The sequence below is a fragment of the Manduca sexta genome, chromosome 3, assembly GCF_014839805.1.
Source record: "Manduca sexta isolate Smith_Timp_Sample1 chromosome 3, JHU_Msex_v1.0, whole genome shotgun sequence".
In the NCBI taxonomy this organism is placed as follows: Eukaryota; Metazoa; Arthropoda; class Insecta; order Lepidoptera; family Sphingidae; genus Manduca; species Manduca sexta.
In genome coordinates this window covers 2,778,868-2,804,584 of record NC_051117.1, presented here as the reverse complement: position 1 = coordinate 2,804,584, position 25,717 = coordinate 2,778,868, and the positions used below count along the sequence as shown (strand labels likewise).

The following is a 25,717-nucleotide window of genomic DNA, read 5'->3' as shown; positions in this document are numbered from 1 at the left end:
ATTCTACCGTTCCCCAGACAGTGGCAAGGTCGCCACACGATCGCATTTCCGGTATCCATCTCGATGCCAGCGCAGTCATCAATACGTTATATTGATAGATGTGTTAATGCTTACTAACGATGTATTAGTTCATTTTCAAAGCAATTTTATATGAATTTTATACATCACTCATTTATCTTCGAAAGGGTATGCAGTGACGCAACCTGGGCAGCTACTTTTTGCCAAGTATGTTCCAACCCATTATGTGATAGAGGGCGAGCCTACGCCATATTGGGCACAAATTCCAGACTCCGGGCAACTGAGCAGAAAAACCTAAATATCACTTTGCCCGACCCGGAACCCATTTAAACCCAGAACCTTAAAGCGTTGTTGTACCGCGCATGCAGTACAAATACGCCACAGAGGCAGTCATTAATTTTATGGATTGTTTTTATAGCAGACTAAATGTTCAGAGAGGCATGATAATATGTGGCATTGATGATGGTGATATGGGAAAGGCTCGCGCAAGTAATGCGTGGAGAAAGCGCGAGCTCGACTTCATGAAACTTACAACACCTAGTTCAGGATATTTGCAGATAGAAGACCGAAACGTTATCAGGCCGAAAACAACCGCCCGTCGAAGGCGTCTCTTGTAATATGTCCGGCAGAGCATGTCGCTCTAGAATTGGCTTATTGTTCACGAAATAGAGTGTAGTTTCAATGATTGATTGGTCTGAAAAGACGTACGAGGCCCCTTACCTTACACTTTATTGCAAATGCTAGGCAATGGTGAAAAGGTGGCTCGGATTACCACTATCAATACTTACTTAGCATGAACTAAGAAAGTTGTGGTCAATTTGCTAATCTTAAATGTTCCAGCGTGCTCACAAATAGCTCATAGTAACATAATGAAGATAAAATTTATCTTTATAAAATTAATAAGTAGATGAATTGGTCATTCGTTGGGCGGTAAGCGACATCTAATTATTACAGCAACGTCACACTAAACTAAGTTGCAAAATGCCTTGCGTTCGAGCACAGGAATACGTTCATCGCCCTCAGACATTGGATGTCGTCTCCATGTATATAATTATAGTGGCTACAATGTCTTATATTGTAGTTATTTCTGCCAATAAACACCAAGGAAGCGCTGTTGTATTACTATTTAAAGGAAATTGGAGATTATGAGATAACTTCAAGTTACTGGCGGTAGGTCTCTCATATGTGGGAGTCCGCCTGGGTAGGTACCACTGCAATGTCTATTTCTGCCGCCAAGCACCAGTGTGTAAACACTGTTGTGTTCCGGTGTGAACGACATTGTAGCCAGTGCAACTACTGGACGTAACAAGACTTAACATCTCATGTCTAAGGATGGCGCGCGCAGTGGAATACCAAACAATACTTTGTAATTCACGGTATTGGATGGTGTTTCTACTCTTTATGGGCGGTCGTATCGCTTAACATCAGGCGAACAGCAAGCTCGTCTCGTCATTCAAAGCTATTAAAAAAAAAGAGTTCTCAGCACATATAATTCCAAGTTAAGCTGGTGTTTCTACTGTTTATGGCCAATCGTGATACTTTACATTAGAAGCTTGCTCGTTTTGCTATTCATTGTAAAAAAATATTCCTCGAAACTGATAAATATGCAGACAAAACCGGCAGACATATTGGAATCAGTTGACTCGAAATATGTCAAGGCCGCGCTAGTTTTGCGATTTTTCAGACGTACTATTATTAAATATTATAAAAATTGGCACTCGCACATAATATTATAAATACCAGTGTCTGGATGATATTAGTCTATAATATTGTACTGACCACTGCACTGGTTTGCGTTGTATTACCATACGATGATACGACTGCAGTGCTGAAGACAATTTGATCCGGGTCGGGCAAAATGAAATTGGGTTTTTTTGCTTACTATCAGCCTAGAGAATTTGTACTCGAAATGGCTGTAGGCACGTCTCCTATCACATTATAGGACCTATACCTCTGTCTACCCCTTCGTCGATAGAAGGGGTGAGTGTGTATTGTGCTAAGAGGGACGCATGATGAATTTCCATAGAAGGCTAATGAGTAATGAGTTTTATGATGGCAAATTATTATGATTATCTACAAAACTGGAGGAATAAATGAGGCAATGTCAAGCTTTGAGGCAGAGGTAGGCTATTTTTATTATCCTTTTGTATTTTTAGAATTGTTTTTTTTTTTTTTTATTTATTGCGTTTATAATACCTACCTTACGAATATTTCTTGTATACTGCTTTTGATAATTAGCAGATTATGCAAAGTTGTGATATAAAATTAAACAATGAGAGATGAAGATCTTCATATTTTAATAATATTAAGTACCAACAATACTTCTACCTGATTATGACAACTACATGAACAAAGGAGCGTATAATTTTTGTAATGAATACGTTATTTCAAACAGGCACTATTTCGCGTATCATTAATTACTTTTAATTTATTCATCCTGGTTTCCGCGTGGAGTCAAATATTTCGTCGACTTGCGATTTGTCACTTGTCTAGTAAGAAGGTCAAACAACAATCGCTTTATTGATGTATTACTCAAAATCAGCATAAATATTCAATGATTAGCAGCCTAAATTTTGCGTAATATTTTTTTGTTTTATGAATACTTTTAACAGAATTTTCACTAGTATTTTTGTTTCACTTTCTTTCAAATATTATGAGCGCCACAGACGCAACACTAATTTAATTCATTTTAACTGGTATTTTCTCGGTAAGACCCTTTCTCATTATAACCTATAAGTAATGATATCCCGTATACAGAAAAGAAATAAAACATCATCGAATTGTGTTCAAAATCGATTTAACGGTTAATTAAAAAAAAAACGGAATTTTAGTTTGGAACATTCGAATTTTAAATTACAACGAACATCATAGACAACAGTAACAAATAAATACTTGAAAGGACATGTGCGCTCTTGGTATGGGCGCTGGTTCTAATTTCGAACAAATTCCAACCAGCCTCAACTTATTTCATAATAAAGTGGCAAAAATGTGGAGCTTAGAATCATTAAAATAATAATTTAAACCTCTCCATTTATAAGAAAAATAAGAAAAAATTGTGTAACAGAGTAACTCAAAAGAAAAATATAATTAAATAAGCTCGTTTATAAGAGTTCTGTACAAATATACATAAAATATCTTAGAATTTTAGACGAATAAAAAATGGTTTTTAGATTTTTCCTTCACTAAATAAAAAAAAATATCTCACCTGTCACACGTTGGGGGTAACTTAGTCCGGTCGGCAACCACACCGGACAACACCAAAGCGATGCACAAAACACGCAACATTGTCTTATCTTACACTAGTATCACTTTTAATAAATATAAGGAACAAAATATCACTTGGTTAAAGTCTTGTTTGGAACACAAGTCCAATTTATGTGTTTAAGAATGTGTGAAGGATTTTGTTAGGTTTGCTTCTGGTTGGCGCGCTGGTCATCTTGGGTATGGCTGCGGCGAGGAATTGCGAAGAGGCACTCCTGTGCCTCTGTCTGGAACAAGAAGAAACATTTATATAAGTATGTTACATAAAAATATATTTAAATCACGTAATTTGCGGTTCGATTTTCAGGTCAGCGAAAATAAATATAAGTTTTTATAAAAATATCTTACTACTGGAATTAAAAAAAATACTTTAAAGTTTAGATAAATTCTTATGCATAATATCAATTATTACGACTCAATTTTCAGTAATTAAAGTTTGACGATTTTAAAATACAAACGAGTTGCGTCCTTTTTTATGATCTATAATCAATTTGAAATCTATGTAATAATGAAATATTCTCATGTACCTTGACTTATCATAAGTGCAACTTTGTTCGCCTACATGATGGATAAAGTATTTTATTTTATTTTTTATTTATTTATTTAAAAAAAAAGAAATCGATAAACTTCGGCGGACCCTATAATGGCCAGTATTTTATCTACATTGTAGTATTAAAAAAAAATACGTCATTTTAAATACAATACGAAGAAATTTTATTTGTGCTGAACTGTAGTCATCAGCGTCAGAGCTATTGTTCCTTGCTACAATGACAAACGTATAATATTATTTAAATAATAAATTAGATAGAGTAGCTGTAAAATATACATTTTCATTTCTTTTTAGGAGTTTTACGGGCTTATAACCATTTATATAGTGGTTAGTCACGCTGAATATAATGTGTAATAAATTGAATACAAGTCTATAATGCGGTGGATTACATCTATAACTCGATGTTAAACTAAAATAAAATGGATATATTTTTTGTGAAACAGTAATGTTAACTTTCGAAAACATGTACAAGTTTTCTTATAACCAGATTGACAAGAGAAATTTTAACATTATATTAAATAATTTAATGAAAATATGTTTGGCAAAATGTAGAGATCCTTTACTTCGACAAACACTAACAAATTTTAAAAAAAAGAACAAAAAACTATACGTATATTCTACTTACAAGAATTCCTTTAAATCCTTTTTCAATTAAAAAACAAAACTCTTCGCGCCTTAAAAGTTCTATATTCAAATTTCACAACGTTCCATAAACAAGCGAGCAGAGTAGTGAACTCACAACATCACGCGTTGCGCCGTCGGATGAGACTGGCTGATTGTCGGTGGCGATTATTCGACAATGCGTGACGTAAGCGACCATTCACAATCAAGTCCACGGCAAGCGTGATTCGTGGCGGATTGGCTGTACGTTTATTGAGGTTAGGTTAGGCAAATAACTTCATTGGTCTAGACTCTAGGCGAAGCGGAATTAGATTATAAAATCGGTAATGACCTGGGTTTGATTTTTGGTAAGAAAACATCGATTCAGAGAAATACGAAAGTGCTGTATGCATTAGATTCCTATGCCTATGAAAACCTAAAAGAGAAAAAAGATAAGTGTGATAAATGCAATGCAATGCAAAACTATTTATAATTCAAGGTTGTGGATGGTGTTCCTATGATTTATACTGTGTAAGATTACAATCTCATCGTTTGATATTATACCAAACAATGCAAATGGAATGTTTATAGTTGGATTTATATAAGAAATAATTAACCATAAAACGGCCGTAGTATCTTTCAAAATAATTTTTATGTTTTACAAGCGTAACCTACATACATTTGCGAAAATACGAGATATTTTGTGCGGCTTTTTGTACGCCGCATTAATTTAAAACCGGTTTAGTTTTTAATTTCGACTTCTTTGCAATAAAATTAACGTCAACAAACTTAATAGTTCCTTGAGATAAGTAAAATTAAATGTCAGATCACTGTCTTTTACGCGTGTTATAAAATTTTATGTGAAACTTTACTTAAAGAAATACCTAAACTATTCAAAACTTTAAAGAATTCAGATGTTATGCCCTATTCTATAATTAAAGAAAAAAAAAGATCCTTTACTAAAGAAATACTTTCCTTTTGTAGAAAAATGTCCTAATGTCATTCACATATAATAAAATGTTATACAAATACATAAAACATTATGTACCTATATTTAGAAAATAAACTACATGCCATAAACAGTCAGAAACTCTCACTCTCACGTCTGGCTGGACCGCTTGTCTATGCCGTGACGTCAAAACATTCTACAGCCAACAAATTAAAAACACACGTAAGAGCTCTGCCCATTTGTTGGGTGTGTATTGGCATATAAAATAAATTTGTGCCAAAAATAAGCGCATCACGCGATATTACTCACGTCATACAAAAGTTGACCCAATACTTGCCAAGGAAAGTAATGCATCAGCTTTGTGGTTTTATTATTAACTAGCGACCCGCCCTGGCTTCGCACGGGTATAACATAACAAAATAACAGTATTTCTCCACTATTTAATGGATGTTATTTTACATATAAACCTTCCTCTTGATGTACTCTATCTATTAAAAAAAACCGCATCAAAATCCATTGCGTAGTTTTAAAGATTTAAGCATACAAAGGGACATAGGGACAGATAAAGCGACTTTGTTTTATACTATGTAGTGATGATACTTGATAATTAAAAAAAGCAAACTATTAAATAATTGGGCGCAATACAGCATGAAACAACGAGATTTTTGGTGTAACATCGCTAGCCAAATATTTGCACATGACAAATATTTGACCCAATTCAATCAGAAATCTCGGGTTCTATTTATAAAGCTAGATAAAAGTGTTACAAATATTTGTTCCGGTCGTGTTGTGAGATCAAAATCTCTCGCTACTACGATGTAGAATTTAGTCAAACCTAGTATCAGTAAATTACATTGCTCTTAAAACAATTCTAGAGTCCCACTATACTGCCGTTTTAAATAAGCGATCTCAATTGTTTTTCGATCCATTGAGAAAAAGTACCAATCAGAACGACTTACTTTGACATGTTTATAAATACCTTATTTTGATTGGCTTGTTCTCGGAATTGGATCAAAGATTAAATTTGGATCTTTAATTGAAAACGGCCAAAAGCCAATTCTGTCTGTAGTCTGTAAAAACAGATTCCTATGTACCGCTGGTTTAAAATAGTCAAAGTCATCATCATAATCAGCCGCAGGATGTCCACAGCTAAACATAGGCCTCCCCATTTATCAGATTTCAAGATCGACGTATTGGAAGCGGCCCGCATCCAGCAACCTCCAGTGACTTTTATTAGCCAAATTATACCTAAAGTGCAGCCATAGATTTATCATTAGAAAAAATATCTCAACGTTTTAATAAAAGTCAACAGCATTTCACTGTGACATTAGACTCAATTGCTTAAAAATGAAACATAGTTTGAACAATGCTTCTGTATTCTTATGAATCACTGCAAAGTAAGACTAAAATGGAGTCATATTACAATCGACCTGCAAATAATGCTTATTAGTTTGAAATTTGAAGAGTCAGGAAAATTTTGGCATGACTACTTTAGTATTTACGTAGTGACCACTAAGGAAATTATTCGTATGTAATATTCTAGAAACATGTTTGTAGTCAGGGGAATAGCAGGTGGTTTGGTGGTTAAATAGCCTTCCCTTCTAATGGGGTACTGGAGATCCTTTAGAATTGCAACTCTTGCGGTCTTGAAAGAAGAGGACAAGGAAGAAAAGAGGAAGGAACGATTGCTGGCGAGTGTTGGACGTATACATACTATTAGACCTTGATGCTTGGATCCCAAGGAGTAGGTTTGGTGGTAATGTTGATCTATACAAGAATTGTAGAGTGTAGGAGCGAATAAAGGATAGTCTAGCAATAAACATTTGAATTTAAACAAATTTCGAAATATTTAAATCTTTATAATAAACGCTAAGTCAAGTTGACACTTTCTTCATTACGGGGTCGAATACCATGATTAGGTCCGTATCACAAAAAAGAGTTTATTGTGAAAGCCTAATCAACACGTGTTACTTACTAAGCAAAACACTAGGAAACTAAGCAGAATTAACACGACACTCTCTATAAATAGCTTTGTACTAGTGACATCATCAGGCGTTGTCCAGCTCTGATTACGAGGAAGCGGGTCTAAATGTATTGTGCTGATTTTCATGTAAAATAAATGCTTTGGTAATGAACAACTTGTTGATAATTGGGCCTATTCATTTTGTGTTTTACTAGGATTTGCCCGCGTCTCTGTTTGTGTAAAAATCCGTTACGATAATATTTAGCACTTAGGACAATGTATCTTCTTCTAAGAATTTATAACATTTCAGCAGTTCCATTGATTAATGCGTTCAAATAAACTGTAGAGTACCTAGTAGAGCCTACATGAATTTGATTTTGCAATAATTTAAAAATGTCGGGCACATCATATAAATACAAATTTTTGTTTGGATTTCTGTGCAAAATATCACTGTTTACTTATTAAAAATCGTTTTATTTGTTATATAAATTAATGTGTTAATGGCTCTTAGAGAATAACTGAGATAATTGTAAAACAAATATTTAACAAACGTTTTATATTACCCATGCACACACAAACAGATTATATTAATTCATCGTATATAAAGTACCTATAGATTTAAATCGTTTTCGAACAAAAACTATTCAAATAATTATGAAGCCATAGCCAAATTTGTAAAAAAAATCGTCATTAAACGTCACAGGTTAAAATTAAAATTGCCGCAACTAATTATGAAATGAAGATATATTGTTTTCTTATGCGACTTCAGAATAATAAATGCCATTCTGTTTATCACTATTGTTTTCTAGTTTGAAAGATATTGTAGCTAGACTTAATTACTAAGCATTAACTATCGTCTACGTAATAAATTTTCTGGTGATATGATACTTTTGGTATGCGCCCGGATAGCGAGCACCGTACACAAGGTGTTAAAACCAACAGTGGCTCACGGAAGTGCGTCGCGTTGCGGAATCAGTCTATGTATATCTCGTTCTAACAGGCCGGCATAATTGTGTCGACTGCCAAGGGGTAATCATCTTTCATCAGTTGACATTCTATTAGGACATTCCAGTTACTGATCGTATAAAAAAAAACGTAATCCTTCCAACGAATTCTGTATTTACTTCTTACAGTATATATTTTTTTAAGGATTACTTATCCTGACTAACATTATACCTGATGGATATCACCACAATGATATTAGCAATGCCGTTGGTCATCGTTGCTTACCCCAAAAAACGTTTTCAAGCCTCGTTTGAAGGACATGCAATGGTGACAAGGAGCACACATCTTTACAAACGCTTGCATTTCTATCAGTAAGGTGCGAGATAAACTCGTCATTATTCTTAATAGCATTAGAGGCTGATTGAGGAAATACCACGGGATGCAGGCGACAACTATCCTGCTGTTGCACTAGCCAAACCGGTTACTAGGCGGTGTTACTTTATTACCACGAAAGTGATTCACGAAAGTCATAAAACCGAGTGCAGTTCCTGTTCTGTAATTATTTAGCATTACTCAAGAACTTTGTTTTAACTTAGACTTAATTTTGATGTACCTAACACTTTATTGTGGCAATTATAAAGCCCCGTCCTCCCTTGAGGTTCAAGGTTACTTCTTACCTCATCAAAATCAGTTTAGTGGTTTACCTGTGCCTGAGCCTGATGCGCTTGCGCAGGATCAGGATGCCAGGCACTTACTTTTGCGTTCAGATCCGGAGTTATAAAAATAGTATCTGTACCAAAAATATCTGCGTAAGGATATTCCGCCCATGATCGCCCTCACTTAATACCAAGAACAATTTGCTCAATCAGCTCAATTGTAATTTCTGTGTGATACAGGATGCAGATCTGTCGCATAATACGCTCATTTATCTCATACTATAATCATCTTTATGCATTAAAATTAAGGTTTGAAATCCCGTGAACACGTTACGTGCATATGCGCATTTCGTTCCGAGTCGACCTTGCTTACATCACGGTTAGGTTCAAAATGTGACAGATTGGGGGCTTGCGAATATCGTATTATTTTAGTTTCACTTTCTAATCGCTGATTAAAATTTACGGTCCCAAATTATTCATCGTGAAAATGAATAAATCAACACAAAGTTCATTTTTACATATTTCCAAGATACGTAAATTTATTGATATTCTCTGAACGAAAATTAAATGAAAATAAAAAATCTTTATTGAAATAAACTAATAGGTACAGAAGGTAATTACCAGGTTTATAAATTAGGTCTTGAAAAACTAATTAATATTATATATTGTAATCAGTTAAGCGCAACTTAGAGATCATCAACGATGTCAAAATCGTTAAGCTACCAATAGATATAAAATGTATTACCACGTAACACATTGCAATCGTAAAAGGCTCTAAAATAGGATTTCGCCGCAAACGCTGATCCTAACACCTCTAGTACTCTTCCGCGTAGTTGATATTCTCCCGCCAACGTTATTTTATTGCGCCATAAAAGCAAAGGAACATCGAACCATACTGCCACAATCCTTAGGAAATATTTTATGCAAATATTTGTCGTTATATTTTTAATCATTGAATTTATTGCGCAATATCGATTACAATGGAATTATAATGGGGTTTTTATAGCATAAAAAGTTCCAGGAGCCAATCATGGACATAAGAAACCATAGTTGCTATTTATGACGTGTAAAAAATATTCCATGTTTTTTTTTCATGTTGTATAAGGAACAAAGTGTTTGCTTCCTTCGCATGATTTACGAGCCAATTGCGGGATCAATTGGAAGATTACTTTACCTTCGACCAACCTTGATGTGTGCATGTGCGAATTTGTTCTGGATATTTCCAAAGATTTGGCTGTTTTTTAATAAAGCTAGATTAGGAATTTGACATCCATTTTTTTATTTGAGTCCCCTTTAAGGAATAGTTATAAAATAGCAGTTTAAGATGTGACTTACAAGAACTTATTTTTTAGAACCAGATAAAAAAAATTGTTGGTAGAGGTTGACTCAAAATTGAAATGTCCCAAAACTAGTATAAAAAAAAAATAATAGAACAAAATTTCATATTTTTCTACAGACGATTTTCTAAGCATTCTCCCATTGCAACAATGACTGCGCATTTTTTAAAAGATAAATGTTAAAAAATTATTTAATTTTATTACATTATTAATTTTACACTCCTGAGTTGTCCAGGGGCCGTAGTCAAGATACCTTACCACAATTGTTAACACAACGCTACTATTAAGGATGAGGCCTTAGTCCATTAAACTGGCCTAGTACGAATTAGCAGACTTCACAAATCCTCAAAATTCTTATAGAAAACTTCTCAAATATAAAAAACATTATACAATCCAAACAAAATATCGCCACACCATTTCGTTTTATCGACAAGAATAACATTAAGGGCAACATTTGTGCATTTATAGTTGTCAAACTACTCCGTACAATCAAACACTAGAGAAGGTGCCCGTCTGTCTAGCCCCTGATGATAAAGGTGTGATATTTAAGCTTGATATCACAATTGACCTATTAACATACCGTCTGTCATATTGGAATCACGTTCTTATGTAAGGCTTCCACGATTGAAGTTCAAGGTAATGTTATAAATCTCTACAACTGTTCTAGTACAATTACTGTTATTGAATCGTATCATGAAGTAGGATGCATTTGTTTCGTACATGATATACTATTTGAGCGTGGTATGTAAAAGAGGTTTTCTGGTCTTTTAAAATATGGTTTAGATTTAAATAACAGATTTTTCGTTAATTCTTCAATCGAATACCTTGGATTTATCTACGATCATGTTCTGTTTGATGTTGAAGTCTTATTAATTTGTCAATAATTTACTAACGGGTTCAGTGTATTTATGAATAAGAGTCATACAGGAACCGTACGTCTTTTAAAATAAAAAGTCGTCAATCCTGGTTCGCAAAAAACTTATCTAAGAAACAAACATATGCATTGCTCCATTCTGACGTACAAGTGACGAAAATATACGCCTTCTACACCCCACTATGTATCGTAGAAAATAGAGGAAGAGAATTTGAAACATCGATTTTAACCAGCCCACGTAGTCACGTGAAGACGGTTGTGCTGGGCCACGTGCGCCTGGCCAGCAGCCAGCGTGGTCACACCACACCCCCGATGACGTCGGGCTATTGTTAGATCCACCCTCGGATTAGCGCAGATATGGGAAGAATTTTATGTGGGAGAGTGTTTTAGGAGACCACGGCTGTTTATGTGTGTATCCTCAGGGAATTCAGGTGTTGTAGACGTTTTAAGGAATGTTGAAGAAGAGTAACAATTCCTTGGTGTTTTGGAAATTGGAAGAATATAGTTGTAGGTCTGTACATAAGTATAAATTATCTTTTTTATGATAAAGTTCTTTGACTGCCTCCGCGTATTTGTATTACGATACGACTGCAATCCTGAGGTCTCAGGTTCGATCCCCTGGTCGGGTGAAGTGATATTCGGCTTTTGTACTCAGTATCTGCCTGGAGTCTGTAATTTGTATATGGCGATAAGCTCCCCCTATCAAAGGCATGAGCATGTGTTCTTTGTACCCAAGAGTAAGTAAGCTGATTTCATTACTATCTCTTCTTCACATGACACGATTGACGAGCCCAGTTCAATTCCAGTAGCCTTTCATAGTTTTATATGGAGAAGGTACTATCTAAGAACAAATCTTTTTCACTTGAGGCGTTTTGTTCATCTCATCATCAGGAATATTTTTTATTTTATCGATGAGTGCGATAACAAAATACGCATAGTACGCGATGACACTTAGCATGCCATTGATCTGTAAACAAGTGGATTCGAGAATGCAGTCGCCTGCATTACTAATAGATTCTTTCACAAACATGTTTTTGTGAATAAACTATTTACACACATGCAAATAGTCATTGATGTGACGTACTCCGACTTGAATAGTACTAGTTTTTTTATTCAGTTTCGTTCTGATAGGAGTGCGTTATGGTTTTTGGGATATTGTGGAAATATAATATGGTAAAGGTATATAATATGTTTGTAATTTGGGCCTATATGGCGATAGGCCTATCACATCATGCGACTGCGAAAGCGATATTGAGGAATATTTAAATTCAGTTCTAATTATCCCAACCAAGCTGTGAATGCAATTGACGATTTCTATTAACAACTTGCATCTCTATCAAGCCATTTGGGCATGAGGATACTGCATTTGAATTAATTCTTAGAGCAACAGACGTCAATACAATCATTTGGAGATTTTTTGTCTGTATGTTTGTACACGTATCACGCAAAAACTACTGCATATAATTAAATGCAGTTTTCACTGGTGTATTACTAGAGTTCTAACTTAAAATATAAGCTCAATTTTATCCCGAGAAAATATAAAGCAGGACTTTTATCAAGGAAAAACTTTTTCACAGGCGAAGCGACGAGCAATTTTTATTACTGTCTGTAGTCTTAGTCAGTAATAAAAATAAATATACTTCACCAAAATAAACCCATACTCTGTATTGAGAGCAAACAAAAAGCAAAATAATATTCTCCAATGAGATGGAACAGTCTGTCAATCATATCGGCGAAATTTCCGTAGCATGCCAACAATCCATCAGCAGGATCGAAATAATGATGGGTGTGGGCGATTGGCGACATCCCGTCTCTCGCGCTGGTTGAACCGAGGGGGAGCTGACCTCTCTGACCTTCAAAAGTAGGTTTAGTGATAGAGATCTGCAGTTTTGATAGGTACTGATGACACATCTCTGAAGTTTTTATTGACGGTTCGACCAGCTCCTGAAACTGGTGAAGAATGCTGGCAACATTGCAGTTTGGAACAACTTCTTTTATTATAATGCAGATGTAACCAACTGCGAACATCTCAGAAGCTTTTATAGTTTGCGGTCAAATGATTCGCATGCGGTGTGCATTTATTTCAATTCCTGTTAATTGATTCGTTACTTTATTGGTTTAATCTTAGAAGAGATATTGTATTCAAGATAAAAAAAAGCGCATGCGTATTTTATGGATATGGACTAAATGATTTTAGATATATATACGTCGTAAAAAATTAAACGGAAATGTACATTTGGTTTAAAATGTCGATATCATACTTTGTGTTTACGTGACGTATCGAACAGGTGTGTACCAGGTACTCCAGCCAAATGGAAACCGGAAGACGCTAATCAGTTCAAGTTCACGACGAAAATAGAAGAAAAATACAAAGTTATTTTTCCATTAAACATTGTGCCGGAGCTGAGTTCATTTTCAAAGCAGTTTCGAGTTAAGGCGATACCTCAAGGTCCATTTTCATACATTTTGTTTCGGCTTTAATCTGGGTAACTAAACAAGTAATGGCAAGTAAAGAATTTAAATTCACGTCTAGTTAGTGATTAGTTCTCGCAGTTGAAAGAAAAACGTAAAAATAATTAATAATCATGGATATTTCTGCCTTTAAAATTTAATATGACGAAATTTTAAAGGCCGAAATAACCATGCATCTTAATTATTTTTACGTTTTTCTTTCAACTGCGAGAACTAATCACTAACTAGACGTGAATTTAAATTCTTTACTTGCCAATACTTGTTTAGTTACCCAGATTAAAGGTGAAACAAAATGTATGAAAAATGGACCTTAAGCTATAACCTTAATAGTCCAGGAAAATTATCAATATGGAGTTAAACAGAGGACTTCAGAAATACCTTTAGGTCGTTTAACATTTGGCAGCGTTCCTTTGGCACGGTAACGAAGTGACGTTTACGACTTTACAATACTCTTGAAAACCTTTTAAGTACTTCATTACTGTATAGTTCATTTTAAAGTGTAAATTATACTGTAGATATTTTTGATATTAGATTTAATTTAAGATCAATCTTTTATCCTAGAAGAGGTAGTCAAAGAATTAACTAGAAGTCACGCCACACCTTTATCCCTGAAGGTGTAGGCAGAGGTGTAACCGGAACTTTCACTTTTCGCTATGTATGTTTCGTATCATGACGTGATGAAGGGCGAGCTAATTGCCATATCGGATATTGTTTAAGCCATTGATTGGACTTGCAAATAAAACATATTATGTGGACTGTAGTACATAGGTTTAATGCCGTTATAGTATAGGAAGTAAAAACAAGTAAAGTGCCCGATTGTGACTGCGTTCGAGAGCTGAGTGGCCGGAGGCGCGCGGGTGCCGGTCGAGCGGTTGAGAACCCCGCCCCTCGACGAACTGCCTGCGCCGGTGCAATCCGCGATGATGGCGGCAACATACTCCTCGGGTTGAAGGGACGTCTTCAATTTTCTAGAGTAGGAAGAGGACAGATGTTGTTGAAGGCTCGTCGAATTGTACCTCTTCTTGTCTTCAATTCAGCCACCCTTGTGATCCCGTCTATACCAGGGTAAATTTTGACTACTCGGCCCAATGACCAAAGCAGCGGTGGTGTCGTTTTGTCCTTAATCAGAACTAGGGAACCAGGTTCAACTTCACCTCTAGATTGACTCCATTTTAATTTTTCCTGCATCTGAGAAGTATATTCATTATGAAATCTGTTCCAAAAGTGCTGTCGGATCAACTGAATACGTTTCCAACGATCCAGCCGCGTAATGTTCGCATCAGTCACCTGGGAACATGGCACAGATAAGAGTGGTCGTCCAATTAGGAAATGAGATGGAGTTAAAGCCGAAAAATCGTTTGGGTCTGAAGATAGCGGTGTTATCGGACGGGAATTTAAGACAGCTTCTATGTGTGTAAGACATGTGACCATCTCTTCAAAGGTAAAATTTGAAAGGCCCAGTAGTCTTTTTAAATGATGCTTACAAGATTTTACTGCGGCTTCAGCTAATGAATTAAAGTGAGGACTGTATGCAGGCGTAAAAATGAATTCAATACCCTCCTGAGCTACTTCAGATTTAACATTCGATACACTTAAAAACTTAGTCATCTCATTTGACGCGCCTACGAAATTTGTTCCGTTATCGGATGTTATGCTACGAGGCTTACCGCGGCGCGATACAAAACGATTTAGAGCGGCCATGTATGCCTCAGTGGTGAGATCTGTAACGAGCTCCAAATGTACGGCCTTTATTGCTGAGCAAACAAAGATGCAAATATATGATTTTGTTAGTTTGCAGCCGCGACCTTTGCGATTGGCCACCAATATTGGCCCAGCGTAGTCTACACAACAATGTAAAAATGGATATTCAAGATGAGTTCTAGAATATGGTAGTTGACCCATTATGGGCTGAACATTTTGGGCTTTGTGTCTAAAACATTTAAGACATTTATTCACAACGGACCTTGACAAGTTCCTGCCACCTAGAGGCCAATATGTAAGTCGAATATGTGACAATAGCAGCTGAGGGCCAGCATGTAATAATTTTACGTGCTGCATTTGGAATATCAGTTTAGTGAAAATGTGTTTACTACATAGTACTATGGGATGTTTTACATTAAAATCGTAAGGAGAGTTTTCAAGCCTCCCGCCCACGCGAATGACATCTTGACTGTCTATGAATGGAGTCAAGGGAAGTAATCTGCTCTTGCGAGGCAACTTTTGTCCTAATTTTAAAATGTTATATTCCTCTGGAAACATTTCTTGTTGAGAAAAGTGTGTGATAGAAATTAGTGATTTTTCTAATTCCGTTGTGGAAAAATTGCCACTCAATTTGTTTTTGTTTTTTAAATTATAAATAAATCTTTGTACATAGGCTATTATTCTTTGTATTTTTGTTAAATCGGAATGTTTTTCTAATAAGGTATACGTGATGGATGGTTGATTGGTTGTGTGAGAATGATGCATGCTGTATAAATTACTATTAATATTGTTACTAGTATAAATATGTGTTACTGCTTTTGGTGAGTCATGATTTTCTGTGTTAGGCATTTTGGGCCATTCGCTTTCATTTTGCAATAGAAACGAGGGCCCAGACCACCACAACGGTGTGTCCTTGATAACGTTGGCTCGTAGACCGCGGGAAACGAGATCTGCCGGGTTTTCAGTTGACGGTACGTAGCTCCAGGTATAATTGCTTGTGGTTTCCCGTATTTCATTGACTCTGTTTCTAACAAAAGGTTTTAATTGATTAGAAGGAGAAGAGAGCCAACCCAACACTATCGTGGAATCGCACCAGAATCTATATTTGTGAATGTGTATGGTAAGTGATTCCTGAACCTTAGTACACAGTCTTGCACCCAGTAAGGCCCCGCAAAGTTCAAGCTTTGGTATTGTCGTAGATTTAATTGGTGCGATACGGTTTTTAGATACCAAAAGTTGAACGTTCGTGGGTTCGATGCCGTTACATGACCGAATATACACACACGCACCGTATGCTTTTTCGGACGCGTCGGTAAAGATATGTATTTCGCGTGCAATAGAGTTTTCACATAGAACCCAACGAGGAATTCGTAGCTTATTTAGTGATATTACTGTGTTCTCAAATGAAGACCAAAGGTTTTTTATTTCGTGCGACACTTCGTCGTCCCAGTCGTATTTTTCAAGCCATAGACGCTGCATTACGATCTTTGCTTCGACAACGCACGGACCTACGAGTCCTAATGGGTCGAATATTTGACTAATGACAGAGAGAATGTGACGTTTAGTGATTTTATTTATGGGTGTAATATTAATAGAAAATGTTAAAAAATCAGAATTACAAATCCAGTTAAGACCTAACGTTTTAGTTCGATTCGTGTCTAGCCCTTGCTCCGAAAAATGTAATGTATCGTTAAAGTCACTAGTATCAGCAATTTGGCTATGAATGAAGGAACTATTTGATCGCCATTTGCGTAAATTAAATTTGGCTGATGATAAAACTGATTGGACCCGTTTTGTAATTTCTACCGTTTCGGCTATCGTATCAGCTCCACTTAAGTAGTCATCGACATAAAAATCACGCCGTATAGCGCGTTGCACGCGAGTATCTTCAATGTTGTCGGCGAGACAAACTAAGCATTTAGTGGCTAAATATGGGGCAGAAGCGGTCCCATAGGTGACTGTGTTTAATGTATAGGTGTTAAGAGGTTCGGTAGGTTTATACCGGAAAATAATTTTTTGGAGAGGGCGTTGAACTGGATTTAATTCGATGGCTCTATACATTTTTTCTACATCGCCCGATACCACATACCTATGCTGACGAAAACGTGTTATAATGGAAAACAGATCGTCTTGCACTACGGGACCGACCATCTGAATGTCGTTAAGAGACACACCCGAGCTAGTAGGGGCTGATGCATCGAATACTACGCGTAGTTGTGTAGTGGTACTAGAGTTACGAATGACTCCATGATGTGGAATAAAATATTTTGTCATGGCGGTGTCGGATGAAGTAACAAAATGTGAATCCAACGTCATATGGCCAAGGCGCTCATATTCTCGCATGAACTCATTGTATTTTTCTTTAAATACAGGATCACGCTGAAATCGCCGCTCGAGGGAGAGAAAGCGATTTTTGGCGTATTCATAAGAATGTCCTAAGTTGATAGGATCCTCTTTTAAAGGCATTGTGACGACATATCTGCCATCACTGTTACGAACTGTATTTTGATAAAACAGATTTTCACAAATTCTTTCCTCGAGAGAGTGAGAATGCTTTGACGACACGGTGTCAAGCTCCCAAAACTGTGCAAGGTCGGGAGTGACATTGGAATGATTGCAAAAAAATGTGGAAGAAATAACATATTTATTCAAAATACTACCTGATACAAGCCATCCGAATTTAGTTTCAAATAATCTAGGTAGATTTTTCCCTAAATCTATCGTATTACTGCCTAAGACATTCCAAAATATTTCAGCCCCTACGAGGATATCTACGACCGACGGAACGTTAAAGTTCGGGTCTGCTAGTTTTAGACCTGATGGAATAGGGACGTGTTCGACATGCACAAATGAGGATGGTAAGACCTTTGTAATCTCAGGCAAAATGTGACATTCAATGTCAACAGTATAAGCACAGCATAAAGACTCTATGACGAGGTGACAAGACCGTGTACTAGTTGACATGTGATTATTGATACCTGTTACCTTAGTTCTTGTACCGTGAAGCGACAAACCCAGTTTTTCTGATAAGTTCTGCGTTACAAAGTTCGCCGTGCTACCATTGTCCAGTAGTATGCGCGCAGTGTGCTTCTTACCCTTTGCACCAATCACGTTTACCAAAGCTGTGGACAGTAAAACATGCGTAGCGGTAGCAAATTGGGAAGAATTGGCAGATAACGCAATGTTGGACTTAGAAGTAGAAGGTAATGGATTTGAAAATGAACTAGGTTCATTAGACTCTAAATGCAAAAGAGTATTGTGCTTTACTTTGCAATATTTGCAGTGTGTGAGTTTACATTGCTTAGTAGAATGGCCGAAACGCAAGCAGTTACTACAAACATTGTAATCGTTAACCTTTTGTATACGCTTCTCTATTGATAAGTTTCTAAAGGAATCGCATTTATATAACGTATGCGCTTGTGAGCAATGTGGACATTTATTGAATTTTTGAATATATTTAGTGTTCATATTTATTTTATGATTATTTCCTTCAGTAATTTTATAATTATTTTTATTTAAGCTACTGTTTGAAATGTTATTTTGTGAAGTTTGAATAATTTGTGAAGTGAGAGGTTTAGTATTATGATTTGACTCAACTGATTTCAACCAGTCTGCTTTACTGTTTAAAAAGGAACAGAATTGTGAGATAGTCGGCTTCTCCTTTATAATATTATTCCTATGTTGCTCCCATTCACGACTGGTAACAAAATCTAATTTTTTATTAAGTATATAAATAATGAATGTGTCCCAATGTTGAGTGGGCTCCTCCAGCTTTGTCAATGCCCTCATGTTTTTGTTAATAGCATCAACAAAATTTCTGATTGAAACACATGACTCATTTAGTATAGGATCAATTTCAAATATAGCTTGGAGATGACTATCCACAAGACTACGGTTATTGTTATATCGTTCACAGAGCAAATTCCATGCAACATTGTAATGTTCTGCTTTAAAATCGATGTTTTTAATAATTGACGCAGAGCTTCCCTGCAATGACGCTCGCAGGTAGTGGAACTTGTTTATATCATTAATGGAAGTATTGTCGTGAATTAATGACATATAAGTGTCCCTAAACTCTAGCCAGCATTGGTCGCTACCATCAAAGTGCGGCAAATCAATTTTAGGCAAACGAACAAAATTATTGTTTTTAGAAATGTGTGCACCTGAATCAGCATCGTTGGAGCCCGTCTCAGATCCAGCACTAGTGGATTTAATGCCGAGCAGGCTACGCGTGATTGCTATGAGATTGTAGAACTGGCGGTCGAAATCCTCACGATCAGCTACAGCAGCCGCATCATCATCGGTGAGCACATCGATTTGCGTCTGTAAATTGTCAAATTCGGAATGTATGGAAGTGAACCTACTGAAGCGCTCCTCTAAATCTAAACGCTGCAACTCTGATAGGCTTGTACTGCTTTTCAATAAATTAATATAATTATTGTAAATAGTAAGCTTAGATTTTGTTGAGCTACGTTTTTTAATAAGCATTTTTAAATCTGCCATTCTGGAGATACTATTGAAATGAATAAGCAATAGAAATCAAAATAAGCCAGAACTGATGAGCAATAATAGAATATGTGCGTAAACAAGCGAAGGCAAATAACGGGATCACGTCAAGGTCAACGACCGTCAACGCACCTTTCTAATAAATGTATTAAAATTCACTATTATGCGTAAGCGTTTTGAAAAATAGAAAACTTGTAAGCCACATATGTTATATATAACACTGTGAAATGAAGGCAACTTTATTATTAACCAAACGATTTTGGGCGAACAAAAAAAAAAGAACAGTAGGTAGTCGAAAAAAAACTAATTGGAACGAACTCACTCAAATATGATAAGCATACTCCCAGGAATGACTTCAGCTATGTCGAATATGCGGGCTGCTTCGAGAACGTTTTCTTTCTTCCAACTTCTTCTCACACGGTCAAAGTCCATACGACATTACGACGACCGTTGACGTGAATGAAATTATTATTTCGGTAGAACTGGTTTTTATATTTACGCGAACGAAGGACCAGTGTTTAAGCCATTGATTGGACTTGCAAATAAAACATATTATGTGGACTGTAGTACATAGGTTTAATGCCGTTATAGTATAGGAAGTAAAAACAAGTAAAGTGCCCGATTGTGACTGCGTTCGAGAGCTGAGTGGCCGGAGGCGCGCGGGTGCCGGTCGAGCGGTTGAGAACCCCGCCCCTCGACGAACTGCCTGCGCCGGTGCAATCCGCGATGATGGCGGCAACAGATATAATTTTGAGTCTCCAGGTAGATACTCAATAGATAAACCTCATAACATTACTGAACCAGGAGTCGAACCTGTGACCTTAGAGTAGTTTCGTACCGCGCACGCAATAAGTTGAAATTACGTCGCCGAGCATCTACGTTCTATATTATAAACGCCTATCGGCAGGAGCACACATTTTATTCCTAATAACTGTTATATTAGTTTAAAAAACTCACACAAAACGAATTATTTTAAACGAAATGACGAATGGGTAAGAAACGTGAAGAAAGCGGCCAAAAACTGAAGGTTGAGGAGACTTTTTGGCACCGCCGCGGGTCGATGACCTTGTGAAGGGCGAACGTAGTTTATTCGTGTGAAGACTCGGAGTTGATTGGGTTCAGCCGATATTGATGCGCAGGTGTTTGGCAAAAATCTAAATTTTAAAATAAAATTATAATAATCTGCGACAAAATCTATGCGAACAGTTTGATAGCTTGTTTAATTGCAATATAAACCGTTATAGAGCATTGAAATGTTTGAATTTCATAACTTTTCGCGCAACGAATTTATATCATAGTCGAAGTAACGCTTTATTCCAGCTAATGGTATGAATAAAATATGTGTCTTTGCCCAACGAACAATTATAATTCTATATACCTATTATACTTGTAAATTTAAAAAATATATTCTTTGCAATACATTAGTGAAAATTACCCTCCAACATTTGAACATAGAACATAGATGATTGTTTTTTTCTTTTGTCGTGCTTGAATAAGAATTAATTTAAAAGAGGATAACATATACCTATATATTATATTGTTATTTTATTCTAAATTGTATAAAAACATCCAGAAGTTTCCCTGATGTTAAGCGCCATGACTGTCCACAAGTAGTGGTAACACCACAATTTTGTACTGTAAAGCCTTGCATAGAACTGTGTATTCTTATACTGAGATAAATTTCAAGGGCTGATCAAGAGTGTCGCCAGCCTATGGTTCAGGGGGGGGGGGGGGGGTCAAGTTGATATGGAGAACTAGAAAAGTATGGATTGTAGGTAAAGTCAAGAGCACATGTTACTAGAACCTCTAGTAACCTAACTAACCTAACCTAACCCCACCCCCTGGTGCGCGTTTGGAGCTGATAGCGGTAGGGTATTTATATTCCCCCTGATACTGACCACAGTACAGTAGTCCACACCGGTGGAAACCTGCAAATGAGATACTAGAATCGCCCGGCATAGCGACTGCTGAGGCCCTGGAGTAGAGTGGGAAGAGGATAATTGGGAAGGAGAAGGGATCATCTTAGGATAAGCGGAGGAAAGAAGGCCATGGAATATTCACCCTTATAGGCCTCAATGTAAATTTGGCAACCAAGATAAACACATTCCACTATATGCCTAGTGCCACGGTATAATGTCCCCCGTTGCGAGCCTTCGGTATAAAGACTGAGGGCACAAGATGTCCATTTACTGTTAGTTATATGGATCATAGTCTAGGTTATATTGAAGGCGTTACACGTACTTTCACAGCGCGAGGCCACCGCAATTCTCAGGGTAAGGTCATTTGCGAATCGTGATTGATAACTCATTTGTTTCTTTATTTTTTAAACTTAAAACTACTTAATTCATTTTTTTATACTCCGAGCCACTGAGCAAAGAATCCAATACCAAAACCCGACCCGACACTTCAGAGCGGCAGTTGTATACCGCATGTAGTACAACTACGCCACCGTGCCAGTCTATCGCATTCTTATGATTTAAAATGATAGAAATAATTGCCATTGTTTTTGAGTTATGCTACCACTTGACGAGTTAATTATATCAATCGCTACTTTAGGACCGAAAATAGATCATTTAAAATACATCTATACACGTTAAAGACATTTTGTTTTTTTATTGCGCGCACGGAAGAGTGTGAGTTTGGCGTAATTAAAATTCATATGTATTACAGAAAAAAAACAATTTCGGTCAACTTCCGATCAGTGTCCTCAAGTACTTATTTTAATTGATTGATTCTCAGGAACGGTCCAAAGATAATTAGAGTGCATAGATAACTGTAAGCGATTACATTAAGATTATTGTTGTATTTATTATGTCGGCCAATTTAAACTCGTCTACTTTCATACAATGTACAGAAATACAGTAATATAGCCTATCAAAGTGTGAGCGACCTCTCCTTAGACAAGTCATTGACCCCTGAAATACAAATGTTTGTTTATTAACAGCTAGGCAGACATGCATTCGGTTACATGATATATCAACATTGAAGGTGGATAATGAGAACTGTTTAATGGGAAAGACGAAATTATAGGAAGAAACAGTTGCCTTACATATTGTAAAACAAAGTCCTTTTTATTCTGTTTTCTCTTATATCCATCCCAAGATTGTCTGTAAGAGATTGCCTTGTGCAATAACACCGCCATTTGTGCTTCTTTCTCTTTTCTTGTAACTATAATGTTTGTCTTTGGTGTACAATAAAGCATAATAAATAAAATAATTAAATAAAAAAGTCCCCTGTCGCGTCTGTCTGACTGACCACGACAAACTCAAAATTACCGATCGGATTTCGACGAAATTTAATATGGAGACAGTTTGATACCTTGGGAAGGACACAGGCTTTTTATTCCGGGAAAATATATAGCGGTATTTGATCCCAGAAAACTCTTACACGAAGGCAAAGCTGCGAGAAAAAGTTAGTAACAAGAGACATTATCATCAGCCATTGGATATCCACTGCTGAACATGGACCTCCCTAAAAGATTTCCAGATGGACCTATTGGAGGCAGCCCACATCCAACGACCTCCAGCTACTTTTATTAGGTTGTCTGTCCACCTCCATATGAGACAGGACTTATTATAACTATGTATACAAAACAGTATTAAAATTATTTTTAAATCATTTCCCTCTATCAGTATTAACCACAAAAAAATTGGCAACTTGCATAAAATAATAGTAATTTAAAAGAAGATATAAAATAAACAAATTCCTGCATATACACAATATATTTGGCATAAACATTCACACGTATTTTCCCAAGAATAAAAGTTCACAGAATCTAGAGCATTTGTCACTGTGCAAATATCGTTAAGATCGCGTTTGTTTGTCTCCGCGTTTCGTGAAAAAAATTTGTTAATAATCATTTGTTTCTTTGTATCGCATGCTTTCTCACAATGACGTCTAAGTGAATACATTGTTGAATAAAACAAACACCAGGTGTTACTGGTGGTAGGTCTCTCATGTGTGAGAGCCCGCCTGGGTAGGTTGCAATGTCTATTTCTGCCGCCAGCGGTGTGTAGTCACTGATGTGTTCCAACAAGGACATTGTAGCCAGTGTAACTACTGGACATAATAAGACTTAACATCTCATGTCTCAGGATGGCGAGCGCAGTGGAATACCTGACAATGCTTTGTAATTCAAGGTGTTGGATAGTGTTTCTACTGTTTATGGGCAGTCCTTTCGCGTACCATCAGGCGAATGGCAAGCACGTCTCGTCATTCAAAGCAATAAAAAAAAACACAAATATCACGCCTTTATTGCTGAAAGGGTAGACAAAGATGTAACCATGTTTATTCCATCTCATGGTGTGATTGGGACGAGCCTATCGCCATATCAGGCACAAATTCGAAATTCCGGGCAAATATATAGCAGGAAAATCCAATATTAGGTACTCTACTTGGATTAATCGTATACTGACTCCAAATATTTTTGACCAGGTTGATGTCCAATTACTCTTTTCAATTATACAGCCTCGTTACTCGTTTTGCTTAATAATACATAGGTTTGTAAATTATGTTTACATCCATCACAATAAACAACTGCTCAATCCTTAAATATTGCGAAATTCGAAGCCACTATTAAGCGCAAGTTGTGTAATAAAGCTTATTACAAGATCTCAGAATACCTAGAGGATATAAATGCCTGGGACTAGGCATTTTTGTGTGATTGTCTTTGGAATCATGTCACTTGATCGAGATATATATATATATATTTTTTTCTTTCTCTTTATTTGTAAAATAACTGTAAGCGGCTTGGGTATGAAATACTCTCTAACTGTCTGTACCTGCGGCGGCGTCGTGTGACGGGTCGGCCACTTCCCTACAATATGGTTGAGGAGGCCGATGGCTGGCACATGCGTCATACTCGTGAACGGGTGCTGCTTGTGTGGACTGTTCTGCCCATTTCGCTTACATTTCTAATTTCTAATTGCTAGAGGTGCTGGGAGGAAATAATTATAAGGATAATAGAGAAATTTCATGATTCCTGAGAGGGTTGTGCAGTCATATAAAAATTAAATTAATTTATTCCTTATTTCACGAGCCTATAAATGAACTGCTCTAAACTCTTTTTTTTTTTCTCTTTTCACTTTATCATGTACTGTAGTCTTTACCCTAAACTGATTGAAAAGAGCAACACCAGAGTTTCTTGCCCGTTCTTCTCTGGTGAAAACTGCTTTCCGAACTGGTGGTAGAGTTAATATTGACGGAATCTAAATAATGTATAACATTTTACAGATTCAAATAAATCATTTCATTTCATTTCATTTCATTTCATTTCAATCTCCAAATAGTTCTTTTATATTTAGTCTTCTTCAACAATCAATAGTGTTGATTAGCATGAATGAAGTGTAGGCGTTCCCGGCGAGTGAATTGGAACAAATGAAGTGATGTTCACACTGCACGTGACGTGACCGTGACGCTTTATCACTTGGGCCCGAATCACGTTCGTGATCAATGCTGAAGTCGGTATAATGAAAGACTAGTACTTACTTTCGACAAAATGTGTCGATCATTAAACTTAAACTATTTTTCTCCCGACGTTTCGGAGACTTTGCAGCCTTCATGGTCACGGTGACTGAGGTGTTATTCATCCGCAAAGTCAAAGATACAATATCTACCTAAATTTTACAATTTAACAACTTTTTTAATTTGTAGGTAGATATTAGATAGATATCGTTCAAGATTTTGTTCCTAACACTATTTTTCACCTTCAAGGCCGATGTATTAATGTCGACTGGCGACGGGTGGACATCTCTCGTCTTGAATGGTCTATCTGGAGTAGACTCTCATTGCTATGTCCTTTAATAAAACTTCTGCTTCACCCCCCATAAAGCAGGCATGAAGATCCAAATATTCCACATCGCTAACAATGCTAACATCGGGAAGTT

General features: G+C 36.5%; 2 protein-coding genes across 6 annotated transcripts in view; both read right to left on the bottom strand.

The window, feature by feature from the left end:
• LOC115441223 (trehalase) overlaps positions 1–25,717 on the bottom strand; it is a 90,926-nt gene that overhangs the window by 31,147 nt on the left and 34,062 nt on the right. For 4 of the 5 annotated variants that reach the window (XM_030165914.2, XM_037439585.1, XM_037439588.1 and 1 more), the window contains exon 2: positions 3,224–3,506. In XM_030165914.2, the coding sequence (XP_030021774.1) occupies positions 3,224–3,303 (80 nt within the window). In that variant the 5' untranslated portion in view covers positions 3,304–3,506. Of the gene's footprint in view, positions 1–3,223; positions 3,507–4,454; positions 4,581–25,717 lie in introns of those variants that run through there. The other variant, XM_030165915.2, reaches the window with a different exon arrangement.
• LOC119189550 lies at positions 14,377–23,817 on the bottom strand. The gene is made up of 2 exons (XM_037439571.1): positions 19,490–23,817; positions 14,377–18,448 (listed from the first exon to the last, which is right to left on the bottom strand). Exons 1-2 carry the CDS (start codon positions 19,827–19,829, stop codon positions 14,586–14,588), a joined length of 4,203 nt encoding a protein of 1,400 aa, XP_037295468.1. The 5' UTR covers positions 19,830–23,817; the 3' UTR covers positions 14,377–14,585.